General features: G+C 36.7%; 1 protein-coding gene across 3 annotated transcripts in view; it reads left to right on the top strand.

Annotated features, from left to right (window-relative positions):
- LOC112043737 (ecdysone receptor) overlaps positions 1 to 9,261 on the top strand; it is a 58,093-nt gene extending 48,832 nt beyond the window's left edge. For all 3 annotated transcript variants that reach the window (XM_052881711.1, XM_052881710.1, XM_052881709.1), the window contains exon 7: positions 466 to 9,261. In XM_052881711.1, the coding sequence (XP_052737671.1) occupies positions 466 to 764 (299 nt within the window). In that variant the 3' untranslated portion in view covers positions 765 to 9,261. The remainder of the gene's footprint in view (positions 1 to 465) is intronic.
- The last annotated feature ends 4,824 nt before the right edge of the window (positions 9,262 to 14,085 follow it).

The following is a 14,085-nucleotide window of genomic DNA, read 5'->3' as shown; positions in this document are numbered from 1 at the left end:
ATAAAGTTATCCCGGTAAAATCATCGTATTTTACTTGACAAATAAAAGTTGCCCAGTTGCTTAGTTTATCTTTTGAGAAAATGAGTAATGTACGTGTAGTGTGAGGCCAACATATTTTATACAATTTTATATGTATATCACACCTAGTCAATTTTCATAATAATATCATTCCATTTACCATATTAGCAAGTTTAACAGAAGAAATCTCTCAAATACGTACTCTGAATACGGAATTGTTGACTATAGGTACATTATGCTATCATGTTCTTGAAATTCAATTCCACATATTGTAGGGCTGTCCCCTCTCAATGTCTCGTCGATGGAATATCTCATCATAAACATTTCGCCGAGGTGACGTCGTTACTCGTTTAAAATCGTATTTTTCCGCTTACACAAGTAATTCTCCAAACGCATACATTATTCAGGAGGGGTCGATTTTAACAATTCAATTTATTATAATTTCAGATCGGCCCGGCCTCGAGAACCCGCAGCTAGTGGAGGAGATCCAGCGGTACTACCTGAACACGCTCCGAGTGTACATACTGAACCAGCAGAGCGGCTCCACGCGGTGTCCCGTGGTGTACGGGAAGATTCTGTCCGTACTGTCGGAGTTGCGCTCCCTGGGGATGCAGAACTCCAACATGTGCATCTCCCTCAAGCTGAAGAACAGGAAGCTGCCCCCATTCCTGGAGGAGATCTGGGACGTGGCGGACGTGAACTCGGCGCAACCGCCGCCCGTGTTCGACCACGCCAGTGACCTCTAGCCCCCGCGTGCGCCCCGCCACACACCGAACGTTACGTTACGCGAACGCGTAACGCCGCGCGGCCTCTAAGACCTCCATCCAGAAAGTGCGAATTCACCGCAAATCCTCACACGCGAATTTGCTTTAATACAAGTATATACGCTAAATTCTCGCGCGACGATTCGCGGCGAATTCGCTCATTCTGGACACTGGTCTAAGCTTTACTTACACGGGCTTTCGTTCCGCATCTTCGTACTATCCTGCGTTATTTCGATGTGTTCGTATAAGGAGAAATGTCACAGTTACCGTTATATGCCATCGTTTCCCCCGATATTCCTTTTCGTTTAGTTGTTTCTAGTGTAATCAAATAGTTCATAGACAATAATCTGAACTGATAAATGCGTATTTGTCACATTATCTAGTTCTTTTGTTAAAATACTAGCAACGAAGATGTAGCAACTGAAATATGCAAATGTTAGAGGGAGTTTGTGGAATAATGGCTGTGACAGTTCGTCAAGGTAACACTGCTAAATTCTTTAACAAGACGAGTATAGATATCTCCATGAAATAACTCGCTTAGCTAGATCTAAACGCTTTCTAAGTATTCTTGAAACGACAGCTTGTACACGTTTACATGGTAAAAGTCAGACTGTCGTTTCGACATGGCGCGTGCGGCACTAGAAAGCGTTTTCATTCTAGCAACGCCTATTTTTTTAATGATTCAATGGAGTGACAGTAGAACCACTTGTAATACTTGTTGATATAAAAATAATTCACAGCATTTAGGTCTGTGGTTTGGCTTAACAACCATTAACTAATTTATTGATCAGTTCGCATCAAGTAAGTTTAGATAGTTCAAATGAGTACACAGATATACAATACGATTGAAATTAAAAGATTAATAACAAACAATACAAATATACAGCAATATGCAAGTGTGGCTTTATTCTGTCAGCAAATTTCAGAGGTAAAGTTATTTGACGCGAACTGTAGGGTTAGACATCCCTACAATATTGTCAATATAGTAATGTGTATAGATTGACCAGAAAAATAAACAGCCACGCCATTTTGCAGAATAAAAATTACTAAGCAGACTGATAAAAAATACTTGAAAATCCAGGTTTAATATTTTTCTGTTCAGGCTACATAACAGTATGACAAACATCTCTTAATTACCCCTAATAGAAAATATTGCCAGGGTAGTATAAGCTGTTACATTGGCAATATTGTGTGTGGAGGGGGAGCAGGAGGAAATAACTATAGTACGAGATCCGACATAAGAAATATATACCCTCGTCTGTTATTTAATTGGGATAAGAAATAAATGATGGAAAATATCGTACACTAGTTAATAGAATATATCCAAAAGAATTGAAAAAGTAAAGGTTGTCTGATTCCACAGTATAACTTTGGGGTTGCCAGATATAAACAGTTAAGTTATGTTATCTATATACTCTCATTAGTCTAATATGTCAAATGAAAGCTTATTTTATGCTTAATTTAACTGTATTAAGTTGCCTTTGATCTAGTTCATGGTTTCCTAGATTTTATATGAAAAATGTTGGCTGCAATTTTACTAGGCAACGTGTCTAATGTGTCAATGTGAATATTTCTTATCCCAAATATATAACAGATGAGGTATATATTCCTTATGCCGGATCTTAGACTACTATTGTATTGGCAATATTGTGTGTGGAGGGGGGGGGGGGGACTAGTATTGAAATGGTTCTACTGTAGTATATGCTTATGTTAGTGAGTTTAACAGTGCCGAAGATATAGCGACGCCGTATATACAGTGTGCGGATGCGGGGCGCTCGTGTGCTAGTGCCCTCCGGAGAGAACGCTCATAGACTGGCTAGTTTAAGTGAAGTGCTCGGACACTCGTGATGGACGTGATCAAACGTATTTATAAGGACAGTGAGTTTTACCACTTAGAAGGTACCGAGGTACCTGATCGTACGTATTCGGTGACCGACCGCGATGCGAGTATAGTGAATATATGTGCTGTTGAACGTTCCGAGAATATATTTAGTGTTGATAGTTTAGGATACGACTGGATACCGAGTCGGTCGCTCGGATACGACCGTATGATAAGACTTCTATAAATACACCCTCCTAAATTACGCATGTACGCTATGAGAGTTATAAAGAGAAAAAGAAAGTAATATATGAAAGAGATGTTTCTATTGGGTGACAAAAAAAATAAAAAAGTTGATAGTTGTGTTTATTTACCAAAATTAACTGTGCGTTGATTGACGTTTTTCGATTTATATACATATGTATATGGATATTGTGAAGTCCGCCGACGATCCGCGGCCCGCCCGGCCCGGACGTTGTTGTTCGTTTGCCACAGTGATGCGTGATATTGAACTATACTATATACACAAGCAATAGTATACACTAGACAGAATACATCGAATGTGTTGTGTAGTAAATGATAAATTGTAGAAAAACGAGGTCCAGATACTTATGACATTGAAACCTTCACAAAGTGATACTATTTTGTGTCGTCACATTAGGAACGACACAAAAATATATAATATAAGTTCGTAGACAGAAATAAATAGACAGAAAGCATCATATCGCATTTAAAAAAGAGACAAAAAAATCACACTTAGTTATTTTACACTCAGTATGGTTTATTGGTGTGCCGGTATTTTTAAAGTTAGCCCTTCTTTATGGGAAACGACGACTGTGTGATTAATTAGGTCTACAGTACCAGTCTTCAACCACCATGTCCAGAAAGGCATTTGTCATATATAATGCAGCAGTCTATTTTCTTCTCTGTCTAAGTTCTTTTAAACTCAGAATACCTGAGTGGATTGATTAGTACCTATTTGCAATACTTAAAAAAGCTTTTGATAAGATCAAAGTTAAGATATAATCCGATATACTGGTCTGATTGTATATAGTCATGTATACCAGTGCTTGTGTATATACTCGTGTATATCACCTATCAATGTCTGCTCCGTGTTTGTTTATATATAGTTTATGTCACGCGTTATCGTGTCCCGTCGATTTTAGTTCCGACTCATGTTCCATTGTCCTGTGCCCGCGTCCCTCGATTTAAACGAATAATTATAATTTATTGCTGTGATTACATTTATACATGTTGAAGTATCTTAGGTAGGCTGAGATAAGTGTGTCTTATTATTATATATAGATGTTCTACTGTCGCAGTAGCTTTCATAATGGCGTCACCGGATTCTCCTTTGAGTGTTTTTTGATAGTTGATGTTGAGTGTACATATACAGGGTGATTCATTTTCTACTATGGTCACACTGCCCCGTATCGAGTTTACTTTAGTCTATGGTGGTCTCGTAAACAAAATATTGCTCGAGCGTGCGCGTCATCTCTTTGACTATGTTCGAATTGAGACTGTCCGAGTTGTCTTGGTTTATGTACATCATCCAATCATTTAGTTCGATTATTTCATAATTTTAAATAAATATTCGTTATATGTATATTAGAAACTTGCGTTCTAAATTCAAAAATATTCAAATATGACAGTTGCAAGACATTTTAAACTTTTTTTTATATTAGAACGGGCAACTGGACTTATTATTGGTAAAAATCATCGAATTATTGTTAAACAAAGCCTGAAGAAAACTGAATTGATCAATTCTTATTTAACTCAGTTGTTGTAACTTTTGTAAAATAATTAAAGAATTCTATGTTAAAATAAATTTATTGTTAAAATATGTATGGTGTACAATAACTTTATTGTACGGACAGTCTCTTTTCGTATGACTTTTCTAACTTATTATAAGTGTAGGATATGTGTAATATTTTTTTTATTTATGGGACTCTGGATGTTTGTTGTCGCTGGTCGTCCGCTGTGCCGGGTGCTCTGGCGTCCAATTATACAGGATGATTGATTTTCGTACCTCGTGCAATGTAACCGTAGGTCTATAAGCGATGTGTATAGGTTCAAAAGATAATAGATTTGTGTCACTTGTTGTTAAACGTAGCCGTGGGGGCAGGTTTGTTTATCCCAGTTGATATTTATTCTTGAAATGTTTTCTGTTTTTTTTTTATATTGATTATACATTCACATTGCGCGTACGTCGGTTTGGGCAGCTGTTATGTAGATACGATGTTAAAGATATAGTCCCCATACTTCTATTATTATTCTGTAAATATAATTTTTAAAGTTATTTAATAAATAGTGAGTGCAATCCAAAATTAAAATTAAAAAGGCAGCTGATTTTTGTCCATGTGTTTCTCTATCGAACTATTTGGCCGAGCTTACTAATTGTGGGAACAATATTGGTATAGTATTAAAGTAAATGATAGTACACGTGCGCGCAATGTGATGTCCAAGGAATCTGTCCCCATTTGTACTGTAAGCGAGGATTCACACGGCATTGTATTGCACGTCGTTTTGACGTATACGTATTTAACGAATATATAGTGGCATATACGTTGTTCATAGATCCTTTCACACGATGTTAAATACTGCTAAAAAAGTCGGTTTACTGGCGATAGTTGAACGTGACAAGTCAGAATATACTTTATTTATTGTTAAAAGTTCGCAACCCTAGAGCGAGGGAACGACGCATGACGTCATCTTTTTTCGAGTGTGCAGCCAGCTCTATCGAATTGTAAGACGTTATTATTACTTCAAATATTGGTTGTCTATAAAGTGGACGATTTTTTATGTGATAACGTCATAAGAAAACAAGCTAAGGTCATCGTGCTTTTCTATAGTTTGTTCTGTACTCTCTGTGACACTTTTTTGTGCGTACAGCCGACGTTCATCGAATTATGAGTCGGTGTCACGTCAAAAACGTATGGCCATATATATGTTTAGACGTATATGATGAAAAATCGTGCACTACTTTGCCGTGTGAACGTAGCGTAAGAGTCAATCACTACAAACGCGTCACACTATGGTAAATAAACTGCCCACTATACACAAATTTATTACACATACGAATTGCCTTATTTCACGTTACCTGTACTGCGTACCTACATTGTTGAATGGAATATCATAGTATATAGAGCCTAAAATTAATCGATCTCAATTACCCGTAAGCGTTGTTGAAGCATAAATTAAGCGTGTTTTCCGTTTTATCGCTGGGCAATTTGATATTTGAACCCCGTGACGACTTCCCGCGATGGCCCGGACTCTCGATGATTGAACTGCGGTTTGACGTCATACTAACAAATGACGTCACATCCGTTGAAGATCATAGAGAATCAGTACTCTTAGTACGAGATTGCATTTTTAGTGTCGATTCTACTATTGAAATATTGAAGTCTTATTCGTGTTATTTAACAAAAGTTCGTTTTTAAAATGACGAATCTAGTTCAAGTAGAAACATTGAATGAAATAAATACATTTGTGATTGTTTGGAAAGGTTTAATTGCAATCCCGCACTGAGGGCACCTACAGGGCTCAGTAGTGTCTTGTACAGTGTCCGTCGTTACATTCGATGTTGTTGGCGTCTCGCGAGCGAATCGCGCGTCTATTAGGTGTACATTAATCACCGCTCGCCTATCTTCACCATCCATTAACATTTAATGCGATTAAGATATAAATTTAAGTATCTGTCTGGTGCGTGTTGAATGTGTCTTCTTTACATGCCACTAAGTGTGTTGTAAATTTACATGATACGTATGCCTGAGGTTTTTGGAAGCATTTCTTAATATACGTATAAAGAATTCAGTAAGACGATCGAGCTTGCACCGCGGACCGCGTGCTAGTCCGCTTTTTAATACATCTTTTCGACTTGTATATAATTTTATTGTAGCAGTAGGGGATCTCTAAAATAATTAACGAAGCACAAACGTCACTGGAGTGTCTTACGTCCTGTGTGCGCAGGGGCGAATCGACAACACACACTGCCATTATGCGTATGTTCATGGTGCGTGTATGAATGTGGTCATAGCGGATTTTATATGACACCATTGAGTATCTAGGGTTATATGTCTAGGTGGGTTAGGGGTTATACGTCACATAATGCTATAATTATAACTGAGATGCGTCATACGCCGGTAAGCGCTCGAACCGCTGGTGTACGCTCTGAGAACGTGTGAATATATTATTTATTAAATAACTCACAGGATTCGATAAATATATTAAATCAAACACAGAATTCACAGACGTTGTAGGGGCACCCCCAGGGGTCCATTCACCCGCTGAGTGTCAAATTCTCAAACAAATAGAGGTTAAATTCGACACTCAGCGGCTGAATGATCCCCTGGGGATGTCCTTATAACGTATATGAATAATGAGTGCGCCGGACGCGTGTATATCACTCGTTGCATAGCGTACCCAGTATATACTTTGCATCTCAAGTTTGTGACAAATAATACTGCCATTCGATAAGTAAATTGTTATACATCATTTGACGCGTAGGGAATCATAACGGATAGCTTCGTAGTTTACGGAACCCGTCGGTGCATAGCCGGTCGTATTTGATACATATTATTCAATTTCGAAATTGTAATAGATTTATTAAGTACGTAATAATCTCACACGAGAAATTAATAAGTAAATACCCTAATATAATTTGTGTCTTTAGCTGATAATGGAATAGTACGAAAATAAGTTTATATCGCTCGAAAGGCGTGGCGCGAGTGATCGCGCGCGCGGTGAGAAGGGCCGGGACGAGTGTGAGAGTCGACAGCGCGAAGTTGATGGACCGGTTGCCCTTTGCCTTCAACTCTATTTATTTGTGTATCGGAAGCGAGTACAGCAGGGCAATTCTGTAACGATGGTTTGCATAACTCGCTAGTGCGAATTCACCTCTCTGTTTAACACGACACTATAGAATGAGAAAGATATAAGTGAATTCGAAATTCGCACTTTCGAGTTGTATAAGGTATCGTTACAGAATAGCCCCCCAGAAGTGACCAACGTGGCACGTCCAGTCGGTGTACGACTTGTACATAGATACCCTTTAGATTCTATTTGTCATATGTTTGACATATGTTTAATTTTATTCATCTAAGAAAGTACAGATGGCTGTTGTTATTTTTATATTATTTGGGTAGAAGTATATTTTTTTGTAAATGACCTCTGTATTTATCTTTTCTAAGCTTTGTAAGCCGTAGGAAATTAGATTAATATTCGAGCTACGAACATTGTGATCGACACTCGATTGCATTGGATTTGTATTTACTGAGATATTTTTGTTCTGCGTATATGATAATTGATTAATAATTATTGTTCGTTCGGACAGATTTTTCTTAATAATTTTTTTTGTTACTTCAGAGTGCAATATGTACAAATATTTACATATAAAATATTAATTGTACAGTCAATTTTTTTAGTTTTAATGTGTCAACGCAATATCCTTCGCTACTCATTCGTTGAATGTACACCGGGAAGCATAATAAGTTATATCACAAGTGAGCCGATGGGCCCACTGCCACTACCGCGTTTTTCTAATACTTAAGCGATTAATTTTATAATAGTTCGGACTAGGTGATCTTTGTATTTAAATTTGCTAATTTTTTGTAGCAGATTAGATTTGTTTACTTGGATAAGATGAATAATGTACATTTTGAATTGATTTTAAAGTGATTTAGTTGTTATTTAGTGACGAATTTTTCTTAGGTGTAACTGGCAGCCTCGTGGCCAGTCCACTGATACCAGTGTGATTTGTGCAATGTCCATTAGAAAAATTGTATACATACATACGTGCGCCCCCAGGCGCGCCTCGCCTCCCCCGCCTCGGCCACAGACACGCAGACAGATAGAATATACATACAATTCATTCAAAATTTTCATTTAAATTCACAGAAGTTGTGTAGGACATTAACTTTTGTGTACTAACTTTTAATTTGTAATGACTTGTATAGTGCATCTAATGTACATATAAATGTTATCAAAACAGATCTGAAAATCCGATTTTTACCAAGTGGTCTTTGCGGACGGTTTCTGAATCTTAAGATAGCTTTTTTTTAAAATTACTATTCTGTAAATAGTCAATAACAGTTTCTTTATCAGACTTCTTGAAAGCATAACAAAAATGTTTGGATATATTCTATCTGTGCTTGTGTAAGATACCTACAACTTCCGTTACTGAATTGAAGTCTTTTTCGAATAGACGTACCTAAGTTTACGTACTAGTTTTAAATTCGGAAGTTGTTGGTGGTCTAGTGTTGTACTTTGAGTTGAGGCGGAACGGGAGGGACTGTTTCTTCTACTCCTTATTAATCTAGTGCCACGGCGAATGATTTTGGAAGGCTGATTTTACATGTTAAGAGCCCATTCCGATTTTGTGGAAAAGTTTTGTATATCATTTCTCGATTCTTCAATGTCCGCAGTTAACTATATTTTATTCCCTTCCTTTTGCCTCGGCGAAACCCTCTTTTTTATGTATAATTTAACAAACGGTGAAGCGAATTAGATATAGGGAACAGACATGATGATATGTTAAAATTTTAGAGTCAACTTTTATAAAAGATAAAAACTACAAAACAAACGTGAAAAGGTGTGTACAAAACGAGGAAATTTGTATGAAACATTGTTATGCGAATAAACTTACACCTCAATATAAAAATATTATTGTTTTTTATTTTTTTACAACCCTTTTGATTATTTATTTTTCTAGAACACTTAAGCCTGTTCAGTTATTATAACAAAGATTTTATTATTAACCCTTAAAAGGTGCAACGGTGTTTTTACACCCAGGTGATTTAGTTTTGTGTCAATATCTCCTTTCATTTCTGACTCAGGGCCTTGAGATGTTGTGTATTATCCTAAGTCGATAATGGCCCTAGAACACGCGGTAAAATATTTTATAACACATTTGCTCGTAAAGTATGTCTTTCTTTACCAATTTCAATATCGTAATGTATCTCATTACGCACATGTGCCGTAATGTGATATAAAACCTTTATCATCCGTCTAAAAACGAACGGTACTTTCTTCTTGGCAAAGAGTTTTCATGTCAGAAAAGTGCTCAACATTCTATGAGTAAAAATTAACTTTGTGAGATAAAATATAATAAAAAAACACATTTAATTTTTTAATTTTAATAATTTTGACAGTAAATGTCAACCATTTATCTGTATCAGAAACACAAAAATATTAATAATACTGGCTGTTTTTGGTGCCTTTGTCTAAAAAAAAAACGCTGGTGTACGCACTTCGTTATCTCTGCAAATATGTCATGCGAATCAAACTGTCATCTTAAGGAAAACAAAAAAGATGCAAATTCATTTTCAGAAAGTGTGTTTAATCACAAATGTGTTATAAAACGTATGACATACGTGCGCTTAGATGATTACAGCCTATGCTTCCTTACTATGCAATATCGCCTCGGCTGTAATTTTCAACTTACCCCACTTATAACATGATTTTGCGCGAGCTCTGGTTTTGAGTTATAATCGCAACCGGGTGTTTTTACATCCATTGTAGTCATAGTAGTATACAAAATCATTGTAGCCTTTAACCCATTTAGACCTAAAACAATTTTTTTTTGTAAAATAAGTGTTTTTGTCTAATTTAATGACATCATAGAGTGATAGAATATAAAAAAAAAAAACATTACAATTCCATAGGGGGCCCAGAAAGGGCTGTATCCTATGTGATACGGTAGGCCTAAACGTATGCATAAATTCCATAATTTGAGTACAATGTCTTTATTCATATCACATGAAGTATTTTTATTTTTTGGTACAATATGAAAGAAAACCAGTCCTATATTGTACTTCTTCCATGTTACAGGACGTTTGGAGTAATATTTACACCTTATACTTGACATTGACACCATGAGTAAACAAATTGGTATCAAGGGTACTTCATAATAATCTATACTAATATTATAAAGTTTGTAAGTTTGTAAGTTTGTAACATTCTTTAAATGGGGTAATCTTCGGAACTACAGGTCCGATTTCAAAAATTCTTTCACCAGTAGAATGCTTAATTAGTTAAATAGTTTCGGAGATATTACAAAATTTCTAAAAGACGCAGAAATTCCGCTATATGACGCCCCGCGCTTTCATTTACGTAGTTCCCGTTCCCGTGTGAGTATGGGGATCAATAAAATCATAGCCTATGACACTCGCAAATAACGTAGCTTTCTATTGGTAAAACAATTTTCCAAATCGGTCCAGTAGATCCAGAGATTACCTCCTACAACCACACAAACTTTACCTCTTTATTTTATTAGGATTGAAGTATATAGGGTAGAAGTAGGGTAGGGTAGGGGTATGGTAGAGGTAGTTGAAAGTTTACATCGAGTTTCACGCGGATGAAGTCACGGGCGTCCGCTAGTTTATTATATTTGATGTATCCTATGTGACACGGAAGGTCTAAATGGGTTAAGGGTTAAAGACAGCTATATATTGATTTTGATCAGATATAGAAAAAAAGACGGAATGGTAGGAATCTCCGTTATCACAATATTTCGCTAATGATCAGATTCATGGCGCCCCACGACGATGGGTTTTTCGTGGAGCCAAACGCACGCTATTGTTTGTATGAGTTTCTTGCCGGCTCTAGCAAAACCCACCTTTCAAATAAGTAGTTTTATGTAGCCAATCACATTGGCAAAGTATTAGAGATAAAAAATAACGCTAGATTTAAGAGTAGATATCGGGCATTAACATCGAATGCTTGCACGGACATATACATAGTAGAACTATAAATAATAGGCAGGTACGCATTAAACATTAAAGCCACCAATAAAAATAATTCAAACGAAGACGATACGAAAAATACGAAAAATTCAAAACCTAAAAACGTACCCACTAAACTAAAAAACGAAAAATAACATCGTAATATTATTATGAGGAGCTGTGATAGCCCAGTGGATATGACCCCCGCCTCTGACTCCGGAGGGTGTGGGCTCGAATCCGGTCCGGGGCATGCACTTCCAACTTTTCAGTTGCGTGCATTTTAAGAAATTAAATATCACGTGTCCCAAACGGTGAAGGACAACATCACGAGGAAACCTGCATACCATGATACCTGAGATTTCATTCTCTGCGTGTGTGAAGTCTGCCATTACGCATTGGGCCAGCGTGGTGGACTGTTGGCCTAACCCCTCTTTTTTTTTTTTTTTTTTACGTTATATAGGCTAGCGCTTGGCAGCAATCATGCTTGACAGTAAGCGATGATGCAGCCTAAGGTGGAACGCGCCCTCCAACCTAAGGTGGAACCCTCTCATTCTGAGAGGAGACTCGAGATCAGCAGTGAGCCGAATATGGGTTGATGATGATGAATATTATTACGTCCTATCTGCTGATCAGTTTGAAGACGGTGCTGAGCCGGTGTCGTATTAATTTAAGTCGTTTCTGAAAGACCATTTTACAATATTTATGGCTTGAATTAATACATCATCGGATTAGTACCGTCTGATCAGCAGGTAGAACATAATAATATTCTGATGTTATTTTTCGCTTTTAGTGTAAAATATGAACACCCTATCATTCCCTCCCCTCCTTAAATTCGAAAATTCCTTTATCAACGAGGAGTTCCCTTAACTAACCTTCTTCATCATCAGACCCCTAATGACAGTCATAACCCATCAAGCCCAAACACAAGGTAGCTAAGGTAAACCGTTAAGGAGTTCTCTTAATTGATCTTGGTCTTTATCCCAGACCCCTAATGACAATCACAACCCATCTATGTAGAAAGATCTCATCTTCTCTGTCAAATTGAGAACCTCCTCCATTTCGAAGTCGGTTAATAAATAAGGAAAAAGTATCAAATACGTGTACCTAGCTCACGTGTTTACTGCCATGTGGAATTTTGAGTCAACTGTTATTGTTCAACATCATTTTAAAACGCTTTCCGTTGACTGTTGGTTCAATGGTCGCACACAGAATGAGGATGATGACTAGGTTTGTATATAACTAATTTATAGGAACATAAAAAGCAAAGATTGTCTGGATATTTGCATAATAAATATTTGTAAAATAACTATTTGTTAGTAGTGTAGTAGAGCATGTTTGCTTATGTATAACTTACAATGTACAGTGTCAAAAGCTATAGGTACTAAAGTCTTAAAATCCCGAAACGTACATAGTGCTGTCCCTAAATTATCTCTATCGTCACTTTCATGATTACTGACCCTCGGTCATATCACAGTCGGTCACATTTGTAAAATGTGAGACCGAGAAGACATTCGTTCGTTTATTTTATGCCACTTTAAATATAATCAATAACAAACACTCAAACCTTGAACTTTTAGGTGGTTATTTATAAAACACAGTTTTACCTCTAGTAAGTTAACGTTAATAAAATGCTCGGTTCTTTCCCGGCTAAATTATAGGTACCTACAGAAGCTAATGTTCCACTTATTTTACCTGTATTCTTGAACAGAAATGTGGAAAAAAAAACAGCAATTAAACACAATCTTTACCACAGTATATGTGATATATGTGTCCAATTTGCATGCACATAGGTACCTAATCTAATTGAATTCAAATTGAATTTAATTCACTTGAATTTGTTCTCATGTTTATTTTCTTATGTTAGCTGTGGCGTCACACGGGTCTCAGCTGAAAATCAGCGCCGTGTGTTATGCTTGTATATAATACACGGCATATGCTGAGCTGTACACCCTTTCTTTTTTAAGGGTTACAGACAGACATGCTGTTTTTAGTTAAGGATACTGTTTGTAACTTTTAAATTTGAATAAATTTATTTTCTTTCTTTCTTCTTTCTTTCTACCTACGAGTACCTACCTAATTAGGTAGTCCAACCGTGAATTATGAAGCTGGGACTAATGAGATAGTAAGTCAAGCGAATCGATCTAAATTCTAAACGAAACATTACTGGTTGATCTTGAACTGTATTACATGTACTGTGGATACATACCTGCGTACTGTGAATGTATCGTAGGCTGCGTAAAACACTTGATGACGTCAAATTAAACAGGTAATACACGTATGTTGTATTCTATGCTGAATGACAGCCAATAATGACGTCACAAATTATAGCTGTGGGTGTGGTTTGGTTGACGATAAACTTTTTGTCAAATTCAATGTATTTGTCAAACAATATGATCATCTGCGGCTTCGTTTGAAGCGTTTCTTATGAAAAGTATTCACCAAGCAAGTTCGTCAAACAATTTTGAACGTCAATCATTTGACATTGCTTCTTGAAACAGTTTTTTTTTATAAGGATTGTCAAACAGGATTGATCATTTTCGGGCTCTTTTTTGTTTTATAGCACATTATTATTGAAATTTCGCAGGTCCTAGCTGGCTGATTAGACCTACCTACCGCTGTGGTGATGAGACGAAAGATAATTAAACGCATATCCTTTGATTACCGGATGAGTATGAGAATAATATTACAATTAAAATAGTAGGTATAAACCCAACGTGAACACGAGTTAGCCATTTTAGTTTTCCTGTTTCTCGCGGAGTGAATC

This window comes from Bicyclus anynana, chromosome 5 (genome assembly GCF_947172395.1).
Source record: "Bicyclus anynana chromosome 5, ilBicAnyn1.1, whole genome shotgun sequence".
In the NCBI taxonomy this organism is placed as follows: Eukaryota; Metazoa; Arthropoda; class Insecta; order Lepidoptera; family Nymphalidae; genus Bicyclus; species Bicyclus anynana.
The sequence above is the reverse complement of the archived record's forward strand: the minus strand, read 5'-3'. Positions and strand labels throughout refer to the sequence as shown.